At 39.4% G+C, this 25494-nt stretch overlaps 1 protein-coding gene across 1 annotated transcript in view; it reads left to right on the plus strand.

Moving 5' to 3' along the window:
- LOC110720072 overlaps positions 1–24910 on the plus strand; it is a 42675-nt gene extending 17765 nt beyond the window's left edge. The window contains exons 5-7 of the mRNA XM_021899077.1: positions 23588–23691; positions 24018–24151; positions 24380–24910. Of these exons, the coding sequence (XP_021754769.1) occupies positions 23588–23691; positions 24018–24151; positions 24380–24910 (769 nt within the window). The remainder of the gene's footprint in view (positions 1–23587; positions 23692–24017; positions 24152–24379) is intronic.
- Positions 24911–25494: the final 584 nt, after the last annotated feature.

The raw sequence follows: 25494 nt of genomic DNA on the forward strand, positions 1-25494 counted from the left end.
CGGTTTGTAACGGGTTAACATTAATTGGTTCGGTTCGGTTTCGGTTTGACATTATACGGTTCAGTTCGGTTTTCGGTTTAAAATTAGCGGGGTATAAACGGTTCGGTCCGTGATGGTTCGGTTCGGTAACGGACGGTTTCACGGTTCGGTTTGAAAAGTCCCACCCCTATACGGGACATACCTAAATGCGACGTTAAAACGCGTATGCTTATGCAACAATGCCAAATTAATCAAAGGGATATTTTTCAAGAATCTTTCAAGTCTCATCCACTCATCTTAATTAAATACCAATCACTAAATCGATAAATAACCAAGAATCCTCCCCAGTGGAGTCGCCAAATTGTAGGCGTCGTTCGAAGTGCGCCTACGTAAAAGCATGTGGTGAATATGCTTGGCACTCATAGGAAGTGGGAATTGACATAATATGATTAGGGACAAGGAAAGTAGGGAGCCGCCAACAAGTTTTTAAGGAACTTATAAACCATTCACATATCATAAAAGGCAACCACGAATAAGGGACAACGATAACGATTGACCCGTGAAGGTTACACCCCATTCATAATCCATGAGATTACTAACTCCATATGGTTTGGAACCACGAAAGGAGGATCGGGGATGATGGTATGAAGTGAGTCATGGAGTCACATTCGCCCGTATTGGCTTCTACTCGATTCTTATAGTGAAAAACACTCTTGCGATATCAAAGGCGTACAAACAAAGATTCAATTCATTCCAAACTATTATGCTAAATTGGTTTAATATTAATGCAACATATTATTCTAAAATATTGTGATCACTTGAATTAATAACAAGATTAAAAAGGAACCTAAACCGGTTGTCCAAATTATCTTATTAGGCGTGATTTTCAATTACATATTCCCTTTAAACATGCAATACAGTGATCAATAATAACAATAGAATAAACATTAATATTGGAAGCAATTTAACAATAATAGTGTTAGTCAAATCAAATATAAAATAATCCTAATCATGATACTAGCAATATAAAAATAAAATAAGTAATTAAATTAATTAATTACTCACGTTCTGCGCGTTCCTTTAAATTTCTACATCATGAATAAATTGTTAGTAACTTTAATAAAAAATAGAAATTAAATAGAAATTAAATTAAATAGAAAGTAGAGTTGATTTGGTCCAAACCCTCAGTTATGTGTACCTTTCACGCCTTGGTTTAAGGACGGAACCTCGGGTTAAGTATGGACTCCTTGGAGTGCTTAGGGGAATTATTATGGAAGAATAAGGAGGTTAGAAATTTGGTTAAAGAGGGAGAAGAGAATGATTTTTGGTGTAAGGTGAGAGAAAATGATTATTTGTGCCCTGAACTGCAGAAAGGGGGGTCCTATTTGTAGGATAACTGAGCAGAGGGAACACACGGAACCCTAAAAAGATAAAAACTCTAAAAAATAACACTGTATCACGGCAAAGAGCACCGTGACACGGTGACAGGCACCGTCGGATGGGGGAATATCCCGTGACACGGGGGAAAACTGAGTGACGCGGGAAATAATTAGGTTACGGTAAGTGAAAACGCGTTTAAGGATTACGCGGAGAAAACACGGAGCAATCCCGTGTAACGGGATGTGCACCGTGACACGGGAAGAAATGTCATGACACGACATTGTCTACCGTGGCATAGTGCAGTATGCCGTGTCACGGTGTACAAAGTACGGTTCCAATTTGGATCCAATTTCCCAACCTCCCTCTTAATTGTTGGGGTATGAATTCACTGAGTAGAATAGGCAGTACGCGGAAATTACACGGAATATCCCCGTGTCACGGAATGGGCACCGTGACACGGGAAATTGCACCGTGACACGGTGCAAAATCCCGTGACACGGTGCAAGATCCCGTGACACGGGAGAAAATTGTGCGGAATTACAAAAATGGGCACCATTTCACGGGAATAAGTCCTGTGACACGTAAGCATTTGCCGCGTCGCGGCATTTTAGCTGCTGCGCGGTAATTTCAGTTTTTTACCCGTTTTTAAAATAATCATAACTTTTGATTCGTAACTCGGAATAAGGCATATAATATATAATTAGAAAGCTTATAAAGTTTACTTTCAAACCCAATTAGAATCAGGTCAAAATAATTTGTATTTTTTAATATATGGCCGTTTTAGTGGAAGGGTGTCGGTTTTAGTCCGAGTTTAGTGTTTTGCACATATCTTTTTCGTTATAGCTCGGAATTGGGCTTATGATATATGGTTGGAAATATTTTTTAAATTCCTATCCATCAAAACAATAATTAAATCAAAATTATCTAGCCATAAAATCAGTTTCTCTCGGTTTTGCGATGTGGACACGAAAAGTGGAAATAGGTTATGGTTTAGGGAAATGAGCTAGAAATTGGATTGGTTCATGAAATATATTGGATAGAACATGGATTTAAGAACTCCAAAGATTAAATACTCAACCCGACCAATAATGACGGTGAAAGGTGTTCATCAACGGGTTTGGTTTTGGGGAGACATTTATAGGTGTCTACAATGGCTATGATAACTTTATTTGGACATCATCATAACTAATACATTTTTTCTACTAAATGATGTATAATGTAGGTTAAGGGGAAAGGTGAAGATGGAGCTGGTAATTCTGCGGGTGCGAATGGCGAATGACGGTCCTGGTGGTGACAAGGAGTAGTAATTTGTGGTATGAAGCTACTGCCATGTTTGATCTTGCTATTATTCTTGTTATGTCGGGTTGTTTAATTTTCAGTTGATGTAATGAACTATGTCTCTATTTTATTTTGTAATATTTCTATATTCCGAATATTCCTTAATTCCGGTTATCGAACAACTAAGTTTGTACTCCTATGTATTCCTAAGTGGAGTAGTATTTTCTACTACACCATCAACTATAATTTCGTACTATGTTTGTAGTAATATTTAGTTGTTCAATTCGTATGTTCGTTTATTATCCTAACTTTTATTTCGACATTATCATGGTAGTTCAATATGTTATATCCAACATTGCCCGGTGATTTGACCGCTCCCTAAATTTTTTTGTTAGTTATTTTCCCATAATTAAACCAAAATTCTAATGTTATTGATAAATACAATATTGCAAACTTAATTACCTTCCTTAAATTCAAATAAGAATAATCAACTAAAAAAACATAGATTAGAAATTAGACCATGTGTAGCAATTAAGGCACAATTTGCAGATTAGTAGTCCATTTAAAGAAGAATAGTCAAGTAGTGTATGATAAATTACAAATTGGACCACATGTATACAAATTTAAGTCCCAATATCAATATTATTAGTTCATATGCTAATAAAATCCAGTGTAATTAATTATTTTTAGTAATTATTTTATGTTATAAATACAATTATAATGTTAGTTATTCTCCCATAATAAACCAAATTATAATGTTATAGATAGTTATCTTACAATGCAAACACAATGGTCAATATTATCATATATTACAATTTCGGCCAATCATTGGACCGTGTTTAACAATTAAGCCCAATGATAAAATCCATTTGCTGATAAAATCCACTAATCACTAAAGTTCATTACAAACTATCAAATAGTTTACAGTTTACAATATCAACCATTCAAATAATCCATAACAAACAATTGATTACAACTAAATTATTCTAATTATCTAACTTTCTAACCCCATTGAACACCATTTCGTTTTATAAAATCATCCTCATGCAACACCCCATCAAAGCACAACGGTTCTGAAACATCAACGCACTCAATGGCTACACCATCCTGTCCAAGAAGAATATGGTTCCCCACTGTATCTTCGCTACACTGGTCAAGTTAAAAAAAAATGCAACATCAAGTTCAAAAAACGCAACATCAAGTGACTTATTCATACAGCCTAATGCATAAAAAAACATCAAGTGAATTTTTAGAGAGAATTCATGAAACATACTTCAGAATCTTTATATTGCATTGGTTTGGAAAAAAATACCTGCAAACTTTGACTTAAGCTGTGATCAAAGTCGATCTGCCTTGCTACACTTTTTATCAGTCATCTCGTGTTCATCACCGGATGCATCTGCTTGATTTTTTTTAGCTCGCTCCTTTCGCCGCTGCTTCTCTACATATTTCTTTCTCCTTTCCTCCTTTTGACGACACACTTCCTCGTACGTCGTCATAAACCTTGTAGCTCTAACACACCTAGGCCCCTGTTTGTTGGTGGATCCTTAATGCCACCATCAACTGGTAGCTCAACATTCACCACTACATGATCATTGAAGAGGGGTGAACTAGGTCGTTGGACCAATCCTCCCTAAGCCAAACAAAATTTATAAACCTTTAACTAACCTAAATACAAGTATAGAGGTAAGTCAAGGGTCGAACCCAAAGAACGGTAATGTCTAAGTGCTTTCAATTTGGGTGCCTAAGCTAGGTCGAAGACGAAGGAAATGAGGTGACACTAACAACTACTTAAACGAAGAAACCGAACAAATAAAGTGCTAGGGATTAGGATTCACATATAATAGCAATGAACATAGCAAATTGGGATAGGAAGTTGACTAAGTCGAGTGATGCGAGGGAAAACCAATTATGCAACCAAAAGAGCATATCAAGCTATTCTTCTAAAGGTCTAACTAGCGTCAACTACGATAAACTCTAGCTAGGAAACATCACAAGACACCTCAATCGTGTAAATGCAAGCCACAAATCAATGGTATGTATCAATGTGAACCTACAATGCAATCTAGTGTGAATAACTAGGGTGATCAAGCCTAAATCAAACCCACACATGCACATAATCAATTAACCAATTTAATCTCATCATCAACTCCATCAATTATCCCCAATTTACATCAATTCATCACATCATATAAGCTTCACCCTATCCCTAGCCAAACAACTACTCAAACAACATCATCAAATCAACAACAACCAAAGAAATCAAGAATTAACAATCTAAGAAGAACAATTACTCTAATAAAAAATCAAAGATCAAAATCCAATCAAAACAAATCAAACAAACATGAATATTAAACAAAACAATAAATGAGATAGAATTTAGAAATGCTCATTGATAATAGAGAAGATCTCCAATACAACTGTCACAATTGAATCTTCAATCTCTCAATCACCATTGAAATTCCTCACTTTCTCTCTCTAAAATATACTCCTAAAACTAACCCTAAAACTAGAGAGAGAAGCTCTCAAATAAGCTAAGAATATGATCAAAATCTAATATGAAACTTGCTTCTAAACTTGCCCAAAAATCGGGTGATGAACCTAGTATACGATCATAAACGACTTGGTGCACGACTCGAGTCGGAACATAAAGAAAGTGTGTGGACTATACTTGACTCGTGAGTGACTAAGTGATGTTGTAAGACTCGTGGTATGATCGTATGGCTAGACATGTGAACAATAACCAAAATGACTGACGTGAGGACCAAATTAACACGGAAGACTTAAAAAAAGCTGACTGGACTTATTTCCTGATCACCGTGACACGGCAAACTGTACCGTGTCACGGTACAAGCTGCCGTGACACGGAGATCATTTCAAGTTTTTTTTTTTCTGGAAATCCACCGTGCCACGGTGGAAATTTCCGTGACACGGTGAATTTTCCCGTGCCACGGTAAACTTTCCCGTGCCACGGTGGATGCTGACGTGGCACGTGATATTTTTTTTTGCTAATTACTAAGTGAGTACAGTCCATTGGCAATCGTTAGTCATAAAATAATCCATCATAAACAAAGAAAGATCGTTAAGGTTAGGATCAAAACAACCAAACATAAAACACGTAGGCACAATGATGCAAAGAATAGTTCACAACCTAAGATCAAGTTCTATGTTCGACTATGATCAGGTTTATTTGGTGTCAATAGGGTACCATGGTTAAGAGTTTGGACGCGTTAGCAAGGCAGCCTCCCTTGAGGGTGTATGCCAACGAGCGGCTCAACGAGTTCGTGATGAAATTGAACTCGACTCCATGGTTTGGGTGGATTTAATAACTCGGATGAACCCTGTAACACCCCAATAATTCTCTCTTAAAAACCTGTGAGAAACCTGTATATAACCTGAACAATTTGAAGAGAATTACTGGCGTGCTACCGCCACGTATTCAAACGTTAAGGCTATCTCAGAAATTAGCAGCGGAAAACCAAAACAGTTATAAATAAACATCAAAACAAAAGAATTGATTCAAAATAAGTGTTACAAGTTGGAACCATTAAGGCCCTTATTCAAAACCCAATAAAGTAGTAAGTGATTAAATCCAGTGTTCGAATAAATTCAAACCCAGAAGAATTAGTGTTAAATAAAATCGAATTAAAATAAATTCAAACTTGCAAAAGAAATAAAATGCAAACAACCAACTCTCTACTCAAGATCCCACAACCCTGATGAATGCTGCATGTGTAAGAACTTGTGGTTATTCTGCTCCCCAATATTACAAGTGTAAAAATTGGATCGTCACAGGGTCATTGAAAGGCGAAGGCCAAGAACAAAGAAAGTGTTGGGGTTTGGTGAGTCCGACTCACCGCGGAAACAACCCCAACCCAAGGAACCACTCGTAATTAATAAAACCATAAAGCATAAATAAATAAGCATAAGAAAAGGAAGAAAGAATCATACCCTTGAAGCGAGCTTCGCCCTCTCAAAACGGGCTCTTACTTGAAAGCCTTGAGCATCTCAAATGTCGTGCCTCCAACGGTATCCACCCACAAAGGACGAACACGAATTTTTAGGTCCGCTACCTTGGAGTTAGCAAGGTCCGACCAAAACCCAAGTGTTAATGGAGTTTAAGAGTTTTTCCTAAAATATGGAATGCTCTTTCTCACTCTCACTCAAGCATTTTACTCTAAATCCCAAGGTTGGTATTTATAGAGGAAAGTATGATTGGGAATTTCTATCCCATCAATGTGGGATCATGAAATTCAACAAATTAATTTAAAGATAAATTAAATTAAAATTGCAAACTAATAATAAATCTACAAGTGGCATTACCATGTGAAATGGGTTGGTGGGAACCACATGGAGAGTAGGGGACCATACTTGCTCCCCACTCAATACACTCCTCGTGCCACATGTCCTTACCCACTTGCTCCCATATTCCTCAAGCTTCCCCATAGTGACCGGCCCTATGGCCCAGCCACGAGCCCAGCCCCGCACCAAGATGCGGGCTGCTGCTGTGCGCGTAAGCCACGCACTTGGTGCGGGCTTGCTGCTGAGCGTGCCTGCTAGTGCGTGCGCTGCTAGCACGCCTAGCTTGCGGCTGCTAGCTGTTACACGCACCACGTGCACGCGGCTGCTAGCTGCTGTTGTGCGTGGCTGCTAGCACGGTGCGCTAGCACGGACCTAGCCAGCCATGCTAGGCTCCGCTTGGTGCGCTTGCTATCCACCTATGCTTGGATATTTTTGCCCCTAGCATTCGGATGATCGGGAAATTCCGATGCTAGGGGTATTTTGGGAATATGGTCGATTTATTATTATTTTGCGCGTCTCGTCTTTTTATTATTTTTGACTCGGCTTCCGACGATCGGTTTCGACGCTCCAAGTTAGAATTACCGACGTCTAAATATTTAACACTCGGGCGACGAATTAATTTCTTCCGAATTAATTCATCGAGTCGGTTCGCATATTTTGCTTGGGTGTGACCCGAAGTGTTCAGTCAAGATTAAGCTGTAATATTAATTATATTAATATTAATGATCGGAAGCGGCCTCCACCCAGGGATTCCGATCACTTGACCTTACTGAATATATTAGCTTTCTAATAATTCTGAACCCGCTATCAGAATAATACACTTGTTCGAAGGACACCATTCCTTTCAATCTCCCACTTGTCCTTATGGACAAGTGTGCATTTAGTGTATAGCCCCTTTCCTATGTCTCTTCATGTCTCTTCATGAACTACAGAGTAAGATTACTCGTCATCTCTGTTACGTCCAGAAGTGTTTCTCAAAATCCGAGTTTGACTGTCAATAAGTAGATGATTTTCAAAATCCATCTGAGCACGGCCATGCATTTTCACAGTCTCGCTCTTCGAGAGGCCTTGTAAACAACAAGACATGTTCCCTATTGTTAGTAGGGGGACATTTCCAGTCTTGTAATGTAGCTTCTCTTACTAAGAGGACCTAGCCGCCCAATATCTGTCGTTATAATCCCCAGTTACGGCAGACGTTTGGCGGATACCAAAGCGGACTAGTACTCAAACAAGAGACCTCCCACTACTCATGGTCAAGGAAAAGAGTTCCGATAGTAATAATGGGAAAAATACTTATGACGATTTTAAATCTCTTAAAGTATTCTCATAGGTTGATCTAGTATGGTTCTAAACCAATACCTGTGCAAATGATTTATATCCTCATAGAACAAGAAACGGTGCTATAAATCATACTACACACTAATCTCTAATGGTCATTAATCGTCCACAAAAAAATATGACCTTGATTAGGGATAATTTTCGATTAAAATATTCAATATTCACTTAATAGGTGTTTCTTTATCCAAGCCATTGACTTGATACCCTATTTTGAATATTTATTAAAATCGAATGGACTCATTATTTAATTCTAAACCACAATTAAATAGAGACGGAGTGAATTAAATTGCATGAAAAATTTTAATTACTCCAAAAACTGAATGGTTCATCATAGTGATTTACATTAACATTGTCCAAAATTTAATTAAAAAACTATAATATGGAAATCAAAGCCAGTTTGCGACATGCTTGATTCCCATTGCCTCAATGTGTTTGTTGTGCTTCACTTGAGACAAGGGCTTAGTAAGTGGATCGGCTACATTGTCATCCGTTCCCACTTTGCAAATTCTGATTTCACCCTCTGTCTTCCATTCTCGAATCATGTGAAATCGCCTCTTGACATGTTTGACCCTCTGATGTTCTCGTGGCTCTCTAGCCTGAGCAATAGCTCCATTGTTGTCACAATGGAGGTCTATTGGACCCTTGATGGAGGGTACAACACCAAGTTCATCAATGAACTTGCGAATCTAAACTGCCTCCTTGGCTGCCTCAGACGCTGCCAATTACTCGGCTTCAGTAGTAGAATCAGCGGTTGTGCTTTGCTTTGCACTCTTCCAACTAAACGCTCCTCCATTGAGACATAATATATATCCGGATTGTGACTTGGAGTCGTCTCTGTTTGTCTGGAAGCTTGTGTCGGTATATCCCTCAACAACCAATTCATCTTTACCGCCATAGACCAGGATTTTATCCTTGTTCCTTTTCAAGTACTTCAGAATATTCTTGCCGCAGTCCAATGCGCCTCTCTTAGGTCTGATTGGTATCGGCTCGTAGCACTCAAGGCATACGATACATCCGGCCTAGTACATATCATGGCATACATGATCGATCCAATAAGCGAAGCATATGGAATACGACTCATCCTTTCTCGCTCATCAGGTGTCTTTGGACACTGCTTCTTGCTTAAGGTTATGCCATGTGACATGGGTAGGTGCCCTCACTTAGATCCTTCCATTTGGAATCGAGCTAGTACCTTATCGATGTAAGTACTTTGACTCATTCCTATCATCCTCTTTGATCTATCCCTATAGATCTTGATGCCTAGTATGTACTGAGCCTCTCCCAAGTCTTTCATTGAAAAACATTTCCCGAGCCAAGCCTTTACAGACTCTAACAACGGAATGCTATTTCCAATGAGCAAAATGTCATCGACATATAAGACTAGGAAGGCAATGTCACTCCCACTGACCTTCTTGTAAACACATGACTCATCTGGATTCTTGATAAAACCAAACTTACTGATGGCTTCATCAAATCGCAGATTCCAACTTCTGCTTGCTTGCTTTAATCCATAAATGGACTTCTTAAGCTTGCATACCTTCTTAGAATTGTTCTGGTCGACAAAACCTTCAGGCTGTGTCATGAACACAGTTTCTTCCAAAATTCCATTGAGGAAGGCGGTTTTGACGTCCATCTGCCATATTTCATAATTGTAATATGCAGCAATCGCTAGTTTAATTCGAATGGACTTAAGCATAGCTACTGGAGAAAAGGTTTCATCATAATCAACGCCGTGAATTTGCCTGTAACCTTTTGCTACCAGCCTTGCTTTGTAAATGAATATATTTCCATCTTTGTCGATTTTCGTCTTGAAAATCCATTTACATCCGATAGGTGTGTAACCTACGGGTAAATCAACCAAGTCCCATACTTGATTTTCAAACATGGAGTCCATTTCGGATTTCATGGCCTCTTGCCATTTTGCAGAGTCGGTGCTCGTCATAGCTTTCTTGTAGGTTGCCGGCTCATCTCCATCCACTACTAGGATGTCCTGATCTTCGGTTAATACAACACCGAGATATCTGTCAGGTTGAGATCTTGGTCGAGTTGACCTACGTAGGGTGATGGACTGAGCATTTGCATTGTCGGTTTGACTTTGCATATTTTGACTTTGACCAATGTCAACAGATGCTTCGTAAGCACTTTGATTGTCAACTTGTCCTTGTTGCTCGTCCTCTCGAACTTCGTCGAGTTCGATTTTCCTCCCACTTGTCATTTTGGAGAGATGCTCCTTCTCCAAAAAGACACCATGACGAGCAACAAACACTTTGTTCTCGGATTTGTTGTAGAAGTAATACCCTTTGGTTTCTTTGGGATAACCCACAAAGTAAACTTTGTCAGATTTTGAATGAAGTTTGTCAGAAATGAGTTTCTTGACATATGATTCGCATCCCCAAATCTTAAGAAAAGACAACCTTGGAGTTTATTTTTCCATAATTCATATGGAGTCTTTTCTACTGCCTTTGACAGAGCATGATTCAGTGTAAATGCCGCAGTTAAAAGTGCATGTCCCGAGAAAGAGATTGGAAGTTCACTAAGACCCATAGTCGATCGGGCCATGTCTAACAGGGTACGATTCCTCCTTTCAGATACTCCATTCCATTGAGGAGTTCCCGGAGGTGTCAGCTCTGAAAGTATTCCATGTTCTTTCAGATGGTCATCGAATTCTTGGCTCAAATATTCGCCACCTCGATCTGATCGAAGCGCTTTGATTTTCTTGCCGAGTTGGTTTTCAACTTCGTTCTGAAATTCCTTGAATTTATCAAACGATTCAGATTTGTGCGACATTAGATAGACATAATCATATCTACTATAGTCGTCCGTGAAGGTTATGAAATACCGATAACCACTCCTTGCGGGTGTACTCATTGGCCCACATACATCGGTGTGTATTAGTCCTAACAAGTCACCGGCCCTTTCTCCCAACTTGGAGAATGGTTGCTTTATCATCTTGCCTAATAAACATCCTTCGCAATTCTCAAAGGATTCTAAATCAAATGAGTCAAGAATACCTTCTTGAAGAAGCTTCTTGATGCGTTTGATGTTAATGTGGCCAAGACGACAATGCCACAAGTAAGTTTGACTAGATGGTGTAGTCTTAGCTTTCTTTGCAGGATTATTAACGTTATAAATTTCTTTGTCTAGAGATAACACGTAAAGACCATTTTCTGAATGTGCCGTACCATATAAAACATTATCAAGATAAAATGAACATGATTGGTCCTTAACTCGAAATTCAAAACCTTTGGCGTCCAACGCCGAAATTGAAATGATGTTTTTGGTAATGTTGGGAACACAATAAACATTGTCAAGTTCCAAAACTAGCCCCGTGGGCAAAGACAAACTAAGAGATCCTACGGATATAGCACCAATCCTTGCTCCATTTCCTACCCGGAGCTCGATCTCTCCCTTCGCTAGCCTCCTAGTGTTCCTTAGTGCCTGTGAATCGGAACAAAGGTGTGAGCCACATCCGGTATCTAATACCCATGAAGCCGAGCTAGTGAAGTTAAAGTCTATAACGTAAATACCTGATGTAGAAGCAACGGTTCCGTTCTTCTTATCTTCCTTGAATTTGAGGCAGTCTCTCTTCCAATGTCCCTTCTTCTTACAATAGAAGCATTCGGAATCAGGCTTAGAAGATGCTACCTTTTTCTCCTTGTTGTCTTTGGTAGCTTTCGGCTTAGGCAGAAAGTTCTTCTTTCCTTTCCCCTTGAAGCCCTTCTTCTTTTTGCCCGCCCTTTTGAATGGCTTGCCCTTCTTAATCATTAGCATATCATGCCTTCCCTCATCCTTGAGCGTCTGCTCAGCTTGCTTCAACATCCCATGAAGCTCGGTGAGGGTTTTCTCCATGCTATGCATGTTGTAGTTCATCTTGAACTGGTCATAGCCTTTGTGAAGGGAATGGAGAATGATGTCAATAGCCATTTCAGTATAATGCCCCGCATCAAGCCTTCCCGTGTTCTCAAATAATCCGATCATTTTGAGCACATGTGGGCTGACTGGCTCTCCTTTCTTGAGCTTAGTCTCAAGGATTTGCCTGTGGGTTTCAAACCTTTCAGTTCGAGCCTGTTCTTGAAACATATTCTGTAACTCATAAATAATCTCATAGGCCGATTCCTTCTCGAACAAGGTTTTCTGAAGTTCAGGAGACGTAGTGGCTAGCATTACGCACTTGACATCCCGATCGGCTACTTGCCATCGGTTAAGGGCTACTTGAGTTACCACCTCATTGGGAGCCTCAGGCATTTCCTCATCAAGAACATACTCTTTCTATTCTTGCATAAGAACGATGCGCAAATTCCTTTGCCAATCAAGGAAATTTGTACCACTCAACTTCTCCTTGTCGAGAATTGAGCGTAATGAAAACTGGTTGTTTGAGGTTAAAGACATGATTCTAAAATTGAAAGAATTTTAATGAAAAACCATTCAAAATTCATAAATAAGATTTAATTTTATTCATGCAAATTTTCAATACTTATTTAACGTCTTATTTACACGTAAAATTGTCCCTATTTTGTGAAAATAAGGCGATTCCAAGATCCGAAGAAACAAAGAGTGGTTAAGCATGCTTTGGCTTGTCTTAACACTCAATCTTCTAGGGTAAGCATTGCCTTGCTAATGGCTCTAAGCCACTCTTGGTTAGACAATCGTTGCATCTAATGCATCTTTGACGATGTATCTCTTTTGCCACGGTATGTGAGGACTCCTCACTCATACCGATGAGTTAAACCAAAACCAACGTGCACACCCGATGTGCCTTATGAGCCTTGGAGAAGTGATGGCACCTCGCTTTGGCGTAGCCTACCATCACCCTCATTCGGTTGGTAAGTGTTGTTTTGGAAAGGCAAGTTTGACTCAATATTATGAGGGACCTAGGATTTCTATGTTGGTTGATTTAAGTGAACTTTACTAATCATCGCAACATAAAGAAAACCTAAACATGCATCTAGCGAATAATTCACATGTATATAAGCATAAAATATAAAGCGAAATTATAGATGCATATTGGCAACTAGCATGACCCCTTGAATTCTTCAAATCTTCAAAAGGTCTTCATTTGCAATTCAAGGCTTTGTCTTCCAAGATACGCCGTCTTCAAGACTTAACCAAACTATGCAAATACTAGTGTCTACGACTAGGAATAATCTAAATATTAAGGTACAAAAATACTTAACGGTGCGTAGACCGTATTTAGATTTACAAAAATACATAACGACACGTAGTCCGTATTTTCTATCCTATTCGGGTCCCACTAGTTGCCATTTCATAAAACCTGTGAGAGAGAATATATATTCCATTCATCCATTCACTATTTGTGAATGGCCCATGCAATTTACAATATCAAACAAGTAAAATGCATTTAAACAACGCGCGCACTAGTAACTAATCTAGCTGTTAATCCGATTAACACGCCTAATTTAAACTAGTCAAAGTTGTTTAACCGATTATGTAATTGACGTCATTAATAATTGAAGCTCCCACTAAATTCCGCATTTCCCTTAATTAATCCAATTAATTAAGTCGGTAGCACCCAAACTTGTCAGAATAAAATTTTGCCAATGCCGCTCAAAACCGAGGCCTAGCCTCCCAAAATTTTAATTAAAATAAACAAAATTAATTAAAATAAATAAAACGGCAAAATAAGCAATATTAAGCCAACCGCATTTCAAGTGGATTTCGCTTTAAGAGTTTTGCCAAGAAAACTCGAATAATCGCGGCTCATGCAAACCAAGCATACTACGGCTATTCACCTCACCGCACCAAGCATATACACACACAAAAAACTCCGCACACACGGCCCGCGGCAAGCAGCCATGGGCTGCTGCCACCGCCGCACGCACGCGCACGCACAACCATGGCTGCTGGTGCGTGGCTGCTGCGGCCGTGTGCCGCTGCCGCGCGTGTGGCCGCACGCAAGGCGGGGCAGCCACCTTGGCAGCCACATGCGGGCTGCTATGCAGCCCGGCTAGCCAAAGGTGGTTCTTTGCCTCATTTTGCGTGTCATGGCCTCGGGATTTGATCCCATTTCGCGAGACATAATTAATTAATTCTAAATTAATTTTAGAACTAACTTAGTGAGAAAAAATAAAAATTTTAAACAAGTCTAACTTAATAAAATTTCAAAGTGCAAACAACCAAAATAATTCCAAGAACCATTCTTAATTAAATTGGTTTAGCTTGGTGCAATAACAAAGTTGAGGCAATTTCTCACTTTTAATTTAATCAATTTAAATTAAACTTGAGAATTTGACAAAGTAAGGGGAAGTTGGAAAAATATGAACTTTAATGTTCAAATGAAAATTCCAACATCTAAATTTTGTGAATCCTTGAAAATTATATCTTCTAACATGAAGATAACCAAATTTCTATCACAAAAATTGAAACTTTATGTTTCCAATCAACTCAAAATGATTAAAACAACAAAGTTTAATACAAAATAACATGGAATTTAGTGGTTTTTAAAGTTTCAATCACTTATCACAAATGAAGATTGAATCTTTAACACTTAGGAAGCCTCAAAACAAAAAATTTCACACTAAAAAGCAATTAGTTTGCAATTATGTGAAAATAAATCAACCTTTAAGCATCAAATACTACCAAGTAAGTGTGCTTTAAGGGGACTTAAAAAAGAAGAAAATAATGCAAATAATCAACCACATAATCAACAAGTTATGCCATTAATTTCAAGGTTAGAAAAGACTTAAATTTTTTCGTCAAAAACGAAAAATCCCTCGAAAAAGGCATTTCTGGTCAGAATTTCGCTAAAATCACAGTCCTAAAGGACTAAAAACCTTTCCAGAACACCTTTTCCACCCAAAATTGACTATTTTTGGGCGAAAAGCTGGGTTCTGGGCCAAATTTGACATTAAAAACGGGATTAAAATAAATAAAACCGAGCTACTAATCTAATTAGCAACTTAAAACAGAAAAATAAGCCAAAATAAACCTTGAAAAACATGATTATAAAAATAAACGAGCGGGGCTCCGATACCGCTGTTGGGGTTTGTGAGTCCGACTCACCGCGGAAACAACCCCGACCCAAGGAACCACTCGAAATTATTAAAATCATAAAGCATAAATAAATAAGCAGAAGAAAAGGAAGAAAGAATCATACCATTGAAGCGAGCTTCGCCCTCTCAAAACGGGCTCTTACTTGAAAGCCTTGAGCACCGCAAATGTCGTGCCTCCAAAGGTATCCACCCACAAAGGACGAACACGACTTTTTAGGTCCGCTACCTTGGAGTAAGCAAGGTCCGACCAAAACCCAAGTGTTAATGGAGTTTAAGAGTTTTTCCCAAAATATGGAATGCTCTTTCCAACTCCCACTCAAGCACTTTACTCCAAATCCCAAGGTTGGTATTTATAGAGGAAAGTATGAGTGGGAATTTCTATCCCATCAATGTGGGATCATGAAATTCCACAAATTAATTTAAAGCTAAATTAAATTAAAATTGCAAACTAATAATAAATCTACAAGTGGCATTACCATGTGAAATGGGTTGGTGAGGACCACATGGAGAGTAGGGGACCATACTTGCTCCCCACTCAATACTCTCCTTGTGCCACATGTCCTTACCCACTTGCTCCCATATTCCTCAAGCTTCCCCATAGTGACCGGCCCTATGGCCCAGCCACGAGCCCAGACACGAGCCCATGCCGAGCCCAGCCCCGCACCAAGATGCGGGCTGCTGCTGTGCGCGCAAGCCACGCACTTGGTGCGGGCTTGCTGCTGAGCGTGGCTGCTAATGCGTGCGCTGCTAGCACGCCTAGCTTGCGGCAGCTAGCTGCTGCACGCACCACGTGCACGCGGCTACTAGTTGCTGCTGTGCGTGGCTGCAAGCACGGTGCGCTAGCACGCACCTAGCCAGCCATGCTAGGTTCGGCTTGGTGCGCTTGCTAGCCACCTATGCTTGGACATTATTGCCCCTAGCATTCGGATGCTCGGGGCATTCCGATGCTAGGGGTATTTTGGGAATGTGGTCGATTTATTATTATTTTGCTCGTCTCGTCTTTTTATTATTTTTTACTCGACTTCCGACGATCGGTTTCGACCCTCCAAGCTCGAATTACCGATTTAACACTCGGGCGATGAATTAATTTCTTCTGAATTAATTCGTCGAGTCGGTTCGTATATTTTTCTTGGGTGTGACCCGAAGGGTTCAGTCAAGATTAAGCTGTAATATTAATTATATTAATATTACTGATCGGAAGCGGCCTCCACCCAGGCATTCCGATCACTTGACCTTACTGAATATATTAGCTTTCTAATAATTCTAAACCCGCTATCAGAATAATACACTTGTTCGAAGGACACCATTCCTTTTAGAAAGACACACACAAAAGCACGCAATCAGCAAAGCTGAGTACATATAAGCTGCGAAATAAAATTAAGAAATACCTAACATGCTACTAATAATCAAGCATAAGCATCATTAAATACAGACTCAATTCATGACTCGATTATCAAATTTATTAAGACCTCACTAATTAATATTGACTGACTCATTTATTTAATTCATTGGATTTAGCAATAGACAAGGTTGTCCAACCCATGTCCCATTTGGAACATCAATAAAAGAAAAACCCCATGCCTCCTTTCAAAAACATCAATAAACATCCAACGACCACGGGCGCGCCTCCGTGACCGTAGTTAGTATGAGATCTCACCTAACTCCTAGTTTTAATAAAAAATATTTGAAATAGGAGACTCGTAGATCAGACGACCTCGATAAAAGTACACGGCTAATACCCCATGTACCCCAACCCCTGATTGTCATTACTCCAGATGTGCACCAATCTAGAGTTTTATTTCTCATCCATCTTAAACTTTACGTGATTTACAGGTTTAGATTTGGTGATGACTCATATACATTACAATACAAACATTCTAAACACAATTCAACCAAACATGGATAATTCCCAATTTAAATTCTTGATTTATTAGTGACAAACAACATTTATTAATTATTCCTTTACTACCTCGGTGTATAAACACCTTGAGTGCATAAGGCACCCCAAAACCTTAACCTCGTCTTATAAGACTTGAATTCCTCCTTTACTCATCCTGTTTGCGTAATCATGAATGAGTAATAATTTAATCTTTACACCAATCACATACCTTTGCCTTTAAGTGCACCTTGCATAATTAGAGCACAAATAATACTTGCATTATAAACTAGTGCACATCATTTGAAATTCACAATGTATAACCAAACAATTTAACCCACTCAATCCTATACATGATACTAAGTTCTCGATCCGTCCTTAAACATGCACCTACAAGCAAGGTTTCGTAACTTGTGCGTACCTCAAATAAACAAATTAGTTGGCCACTTTAACAACCTGAAGTCACCTTCTACGAACTCCTCTCCTAAACCAAATAACAAGAACTAACTCAATACCCAAGCAAATAAATTTACAGCAATACCAAACTACTTTAAACCTCTCAAACCATCAAAATAAAGCATTTAAATTATTCCCATTAGTCAATATTAATAATATAACATCCCAACTGTAAGTTTATATGTTTAAATCGTGAAAATATAGTGTATAACATAAAATTCCAGCAGCTTTGAAGTAATTAAATAAATCTGAAAATTTGGTTTAAGTATATAAAATAACCCCATAAACATTATTACTTGAAATAATCGTTATACAGTAGGTTAGTATGTTTAAAACCCAAAACTACATCAATTCAATGTAATTAGAGGCTTCGAAATAATAACTTTAAAATTTGAAAATTTATTCTTGATATTAGACTTTAAAGTTCAAAGCTTTTTAAATCATTTTTACCCACAAACATTGTTTTATGAGATTATAAACATAAAAATATGAAATTAATACAATTTAAACTCAAAATTAAAACTTTAATAAATCTGAAATTTTCTTTATAATCAAAATAATTAAGATTTAGCATAATTTAAACATAATATAATTAATTGACTTAATCAATACGTTTTAAACCCTAAAACCATGAATTATCAAGGTTTAAACCCTTAATTCTTCATCAAACCAAATCTGAAATTTTATGCCATAAATTAGACATAGTATAATTTATAAATTTGTAGTCTTTTACACTTTATAGGCATAATCAAATCATAATAATAACAATTTAAGAACAAAAACATAATAAAGGTTAAAACTTGAATAACATTAACAAAGGAAGATGAAGAAGAACAAGAAGAAGGAAGGAGAGAGGAGGGGCGAATTGCTGGAGGCGTGAGGTGGTGCTACAGTTGTGGACGCCGGTCAGCAAGGTGGCGCCATGGTTGTGCGTGGCTGGCAGCGGCAGCAAGTAGATATATTTTTTTTTCCTGTTTGATCGTGAAAGCAGAGAAGCAAAGGGGAAAAATGTTGGGGTTTTTCTTTTGTACGTAAGATTGAGATTTTGAAGAAGGGGAAAAAGTTTAAGTGGGTATAAATAATAAGAAGTGGGTTTGTGGGGTTTCCCAATCCAAATTCAATTAGGATAATTTGTTTAGGCCCAAATATATACCAAATTTTAGGAATAAGGTGTAAAGTTGGGCTTTGAGTTAACTTGGACTAGGCTCCTAATTTGTATGGGTAGATTGATTATTGTCAATAGTTAGTAATGGCTAAATAGCTTAAAACTAATTTATTATTTTTGAAATATTTATAAAATTATACAATTATAGTAAAATAATCATATAATTAATAATAAAATATAATTATTATAATTACAAAATCATGGGGGATTACAATCTACCCCTCTTAAAAGAAGTTTCGCCCTCGAAACTTAACCCAAAGTTCATAATTTCTCCAAAACCATTCAAATATTTTGTGTTTTGTATTGCTGTAAATTGCTTGATCCTCATCATGTACGCTCAACAAACTGAACTTTATACTCAATGAACTCATACTTGGCCAAAGTTTACACGCTTTTATTGCATGTCAACACAATAATAATGTATAATAATAAGCAAAATCATGCAAACTCAAGCAATAAATAGCATAAATGAGGTAAAAAGCGTAGAATTACATCGCACTCTACCCCTCTTAAAGAAAAGAGTTACGCCCCCATAACTCACCTCAATAACATCATTAGACACTTTTCTTTCATCTCTTCTTTATGCAATGATTTATTCTCAACTTGCTTCTCTATAATTTTCTCAAATATAAACAGTTCAATTCACATGGCATTCAATAATCCTTTTAGCTCTCCTTGGCTAACAACGTAAGACTCTTATGATTCGTAAAGATCTTACAAGTGACATTGGTTAGATAATGTCTTCGAATGAATCTCCAATGTACATAGTTCATATTTTAGCAATCTCTAGATTCTCATGATCATAGTAGGGTAATTGGTCTCATAAGATTTGCCTAGGCAAGAAGCATTATCATTTTCCCATTTGTTGCAACACACTCCCATTAAGTATAAACTTCAAATTCACCACTCCCATTAGGCAAGACTAAAACAGGTTCAATAGTTATCCTATGTTCTTTAAGAGTTTTAAAGGCTTGAGTACACTTTTCATCCCATTCAAACTAACTCTCCTTTATCAAGGTAGTTTCGCTAGCAATCCTCAAAAGTCCTTCACAAACCTCCCAAAACATCTAATCCCAATAAACTCCTTATATCGGTCACATTGTTAAGTATATGCCACTAACTCACTGCTTGAATCTTAAAATCAAAATACTTATTATTATTTTTATTTTTATTTTACGTAATGTCCCAAAATGTAACTTTCTGTCATTAATAAAACTCACACTTCGAAAACTTAGTGTATTACGAGTCGTCCCTAAAAGTTGTCAACAGAATCCTTAAATTTCCATTATGATAATCCTCACTCCTTAAGTATAGCAAGATCTCATTAATAAAACCACAAATTTATCGCATTACTGTACTCATGGAACACTCGATTCGTTAAATCCATAATGATTGCTAATACATTAATTAACCCAAAAGACCTGATTCATATTTCCACATTTATGAATCCATGGGCTCCTCAAAATTTTCTTTCACAAAATCGATTGATAAGACTTCTCTTCAACTTGGTTTTCCAATTCTCCCAACGAAAGTCAACTGTCTCACGAATCGTATATCTATTCTCTTTCCACCAAATATTTTCTCCTCAAATTCTTATGGCAATTCAAAGCAACAAAAACTCATCTTTCACTATCTAGTTCTAAAGAAAAGCAGGGTCCCCACTCTCTTTAAAGTATGGCGGCTTGACCAAAACAAAATTCATACACATCTCTTGCGTAGTTTATCATCACCAAATGTTTCATCAATTCTCCAAGTATATTCCTAAATAAATCATAAGGTTTATGTTTCATTATTTATAGATATTAAATAATGAAATATAAACCTTACCAATAACCCAAAGCACCAAATAAACTAGATCATTAAATAAGCATAAACAAATAGTCACATAATTACAGGCTTCATATAATGATCATTCATATATACATATTACATTGCACAAATCATCACAAATTAATCTCTATTGTATTCTTTAATCCTTACACATGATACTAGGTGATCACAATACCCAAATTTGCACGACTATATAAAACATATACAATTAAATATAACTTGCATAATCACTACATTCAAAAATAAATAGCACCAAAGAATTAAATTACAATGCACATAGAAAGAAATCATTTAACTTATATGACCTCCTTAAGACTACCCAAACCTCACTCATAAAATAAAATAAATATTCAAGTTAAATGAATTAAAAAAAATACGCAGATTCAATAAATTTCAAAAATAATTAATAACATAGTGATTTATATAAATACATATATTTTATTTAAAACGCCGAAATAATTTAATAAAATAATTTTTTAAATTAAAGTTTTACTTTAAATCAAGTCATAAAATTCAAAATCGGAAGATTTAAAAACATTAGGCGCCTAAAACTTTAAATTGACTTTAGTGGTAATAAAATCGAACCTAAGCTCCCAGATACCACTTTGTAACGCCCCAATAATTCTCTCTTAAAAACCTGTGAGAAACCTGTATATAACCTGAACAATTTTAAGAGAATTACTGGCGTGCTACCGCCACGTGTTCAAACGTTAAGGCTATCTCAGAAATTAGCAGCGGAAAACCAAAACAGTTATAAATAAACTTAAAAACAAAAGAATTGATTCAAAATAAGTGTTACAAGTTGGAACTGTTTTGGGTGTTTTTGTCCCTCGGGAGAGTTACAACACGAAGACTGATCCGGCGTGAGCTGTACCTGCAAAACAAACGGAGACACCGGTTGGGTGGTGCTCCGCCTCCGATGAACAAGTTAGTAACTTGAAGGGAGAGAAAAAGTGCGGAAATTTAGGTGGGTATCTGCTCGGATTCCAAGCTCAGATGTCTCTATCACAGGGACAGTTTGTAATAAATGGTAAAACGTGCACTCCAAAAGAGGGGAATCTCCCTATTTATAGGGTCCTCGGGATTTGTGCCCCTGATTAGGTCACTGAACCCTAATCATTGGTGGGCTGCGCCGCATTGTGGCTTTCTCGAGATTTGGGCCTGAAGGTCGCCATTCCTCCCAGGTTTCTGGAGTGACATATGTCAAGCAGGGATAAGTCCACCCTGGGCCACCCTGGGGCTGACACGTGTCATCCTCTGATTGGACCACGTGGCGGGGTAAAATTACCCTAAACATTTGCCCCTCACAGATGTGACGTGGCATGCCACGTGGCATCTGTGACACGCGTCACGCTCCGGTTGGTGGTAATTTTACCACCAAAGAGTAACCGTTCACCTTCCGAGTAAATTACGGGAATGCCCCTGTATTTACCCTCTATATATAGCCATTTACCCTCTTCATTTTGTACGTTTACAAAAATTTTCAAGAGAGACGACTTTGAGAGAGCAGAAGTCATCCGTTTGAGTCAAGCGCAAGCAAGAAAACTCGTTCTTCGTCAACCCAGCCAGACCCGTCTATCTTCAGATATCAAATCTAAAGGTACCGTCTCTGTCTCTCTGAGCTCTTTTTATTGTTTCACCGCTTGTACATATTTCTTGCAATAAATGGATGCATCACCAACATACACGGCACAGCCTAGGTTAGAGTCCAGCCGGTCACCAGGGACGGCTGAGTCTAGGACTGGGAGTGTCGTCTCAGGGTTTTGGGACCACCCTTTTTGCTTGGATTCCGACCATTTATGTGTCTGTGCAGGACACAATGGCTCGGACTATGCAGACGGCCCCCGATCCGGACTACAGAAGCGAGGGCTCAGGCGGTCAAACGCCTGAGGGAGAAACGTCTAGTCAGAGAAACTAGACGGATCTGGAGAGATCCCCTCCGCGTGCCCCTTCAACTCCCGCAGATTCCTCTTTGTAAGAGTGCGAACAAGGCGGCGATGAAGCCGTCTCAGCTCCTTTGCCACAAAATGAGGGGGAGACGGAGAGCGACAGCTCCGCCTCCACTTCTGAGAGCAGTGACGACTTGCCACCGCTTGAGGATAGCGAGGAGGAGGAGAGGAAGAAGTGGAGTGAGAAGGACGACCCCTTCAAAATTCACGTCTCTACCAAGGATAGGAGTCAAATGGAGGACAACTTGAAGAGGTTTAAACAAATGCACCCGTTAGGAGACAGGTACAAAATTAGAGTACCGCCTGAGGACGGCACCATCGCCTGGGAAGACGATCAACAGAACGCCAACAGCTACTTCGGCTGCTATGAGGCGGCGCTCAAGGCTGGTCTTCGCTTTCCCCTTCACCAGGCGGTGAAGGCAATCTTGAGTGGCTACGGCCTCGGAGTCTGACAACTTACCCCCAATTCTTGGGAAAACATCTTGGGGTATGTTGCCTCCTGCGAACTCCAGGGGCTCCATCCCGAGTGAGAAGCTTTTCCTAAGATGCATTATCTTAGCCGAAGCCCAGGCGTTTGGAGGGCGTGGTACACTTTAACCACGTATCCCCAATACATGATGACCTTGGACAAGGTCTCTAAATTCGACGGCTGGAAGCACAGGTTCTACCTGCTGTCGGCTCCCAGCAAGCGGGAGAACTATGAGTTCCGCCAGTACAATAAGAAGCCCGACCTGATGAGCCGGAAGTGCGCTCTTCCTCGGATCCCTGATGAGGACTTTGACAAAATAATTGAGGAAGAGTTTTTCGGCCTCACAGACGCAACCTTGTCAACCGGGGAGACAATAAAATTCCCCAAGAACTGGATCCCTAAGAGCGCCTGGTTCAGGGACGAGTGTTTCTTAGCCGCCTGCGGGCTAGGAAACATGTTTACCAAACGTATGCGCCTAAGTTCACATCCGCCTATAGTACTTTTGTATCAGAATTGATTGATGATATATTGACCGATGTTTTTCTTTTTTTGCAGAAGAAGCTTTAAGAATGTTGCAGACGGAGAAGACACCCAAGCGGTCCTCTACAACCATCCGCAAGGAGCTTGTGGAAAAACATGCGGCCGCAGTAAAGGCCAAGGTAAAAAACGCCTGACTCTTTCTTAGATTGGTATCAGAGTTTACTTTCTCCGGATGCTAACTTTAACTTGGTTATTTTCACAGGGGGGAGAGGTAGGAAAGACGTTTGAGAAAGATCTCAAACGGGCCAGGGAGGAATCCACCTCCACCCCTAACAAGACCAAAAAATCCGCCTCCGCCTTAACTAGAACCCATTTGAATTCCCGTCTGAGCTCGGGTGGCCTTTGCGAGTGAAATCCCACTCCCAACAGACGTCATCCTCAGACGGTCGGCAACAGATAGGTGCTGCCTTAATTTCACACTCATCACCTTTTGATTATGGTGCAGATCAATCTCCCTACTGGCCAGACTTCCAGAGGCATGCTAAAGCCATGCTGGAGGCGGTGAGCAGGAAGGACAAGAATGCTATCCCTGGGATGGAGACGTTCAACCTTGAACGAATCTTGTCCCTTCTGGCTGAGGTAAGATATTTAACAAATTTTTTTTTTTTAAGTGTTTTACTCCGCCTGCAATATTAACTTGATTTTCTTTTGCAGGCTCTGCTGCAGGTAGATGGGCTCAAGCGTCCTTATTCCCGCAAACGGGAAGAGGTAAAAAGGGCCAAGAAGTCCGCCATAGACGCTGATAATGTTGCTTTACACTCCACTATCATAAATGAACTTGAAACTAAAGCAATCACAATGACACAGGCGTCGAGAATCCAGCAGCTGGAGGCGGACCTGAAGACGGCCAACCAGCGGGCGAGCGACGGTAAGACGGCTCAGAAGAAGGCGGAGGAGGCCCAGAAAAAGGCAGATGAGAGTCTCAAGAAGGCTGACGAGGCGCTCAAAAAGGCCGAGGCGGACCATGGCACACTCAAAGGTGTTTCTGAAGAGAACACCAACTTAAAAACCAAGGTGGAGAAACTGGAGAAGGAGGCGGCCCAGGCTCAGATAAACTTTACAGCAACCCTGGAGGCGGAGCAAAACCGCCTAGTTGCTGAAAGCGATGCTGACAACGATGCCAGAATGAAGATCGCCTGGGCTGCCTTGTACCCAAACAAGGATTATGGCATCTGGGCACTGGCTCACTGGTACGCCGAGGACGTGGTGTACTTGAGAGAGAAAGGTGAGCCAGAGCCTGAGTCCTTCGACGTCTGGGCCAACGCCAACACTGAGCTTCCCACGCCTAAGCTACCCGGTCCTGGTGAAGCACAAGAGATTCCCTTAGAAGATGAGTAAGAGAAGGACCAGGAGGAGCCGCCTGTGGGCCAGCAGTGATTTTCAGCGGCAGTATGCCAACTCTTTTTTTATTTTTATTTTCTTTAATCTGCGGCAATATGCCAAGAACTTGCTTTTCCGGCCTGCGTGCCGAGTATCCTTGTATTTACCGGCTGAAGAGCCGGGTAATCAACAATTTCTATCTTCTCCCGGACGGGGTCCGGTTAACATTTGATCCACTACAACCGTTTGGTTGGGTGGACTTTTTATGAATGCACCGACTGAGTCGGTTTTGATCATTTTGCATTTATGTTTGGATTTCAATTTTTGCATTTTTGTGTATATGCCTGATTTTTGCCTAACTTATCAAAAGAATGCGGCGATTTGTTGCCTAACTTATCAAAAGCATGCGGCGATTTTTTGTCTAACTTATCAAAAGTCGGCTGTCCTTGCCCCTGGACGGCTGTGTGGTTGGTTTCAAATGGAGTTGGTTGATTTACTTAGGAACGTCTGATGCTGCAAAGAGCATGATACGTTTGTAAGTCAATCAATCACAGTAGTGATTGCCCCAAACCAAGTGCACAGCCGTACACAAACAAGCGATC

The sequence above is a fragment of the Chenopodium quinoa genome, unplaced genomic scaffold (assembly GCF_001683475.1).
Source record: "Chenopodium quinoa cultivar QQ74 unplaced genomic scaffold, ASM168347v1, whole genome shotgun sequence".
Lineage (NCBI taxonomy): Eukaryota > Viridiplantae > Streptophyta > Magnoliopsida > Caryophyllales > Amaranthaceae > Chenopodium > Chenopodium quinoa.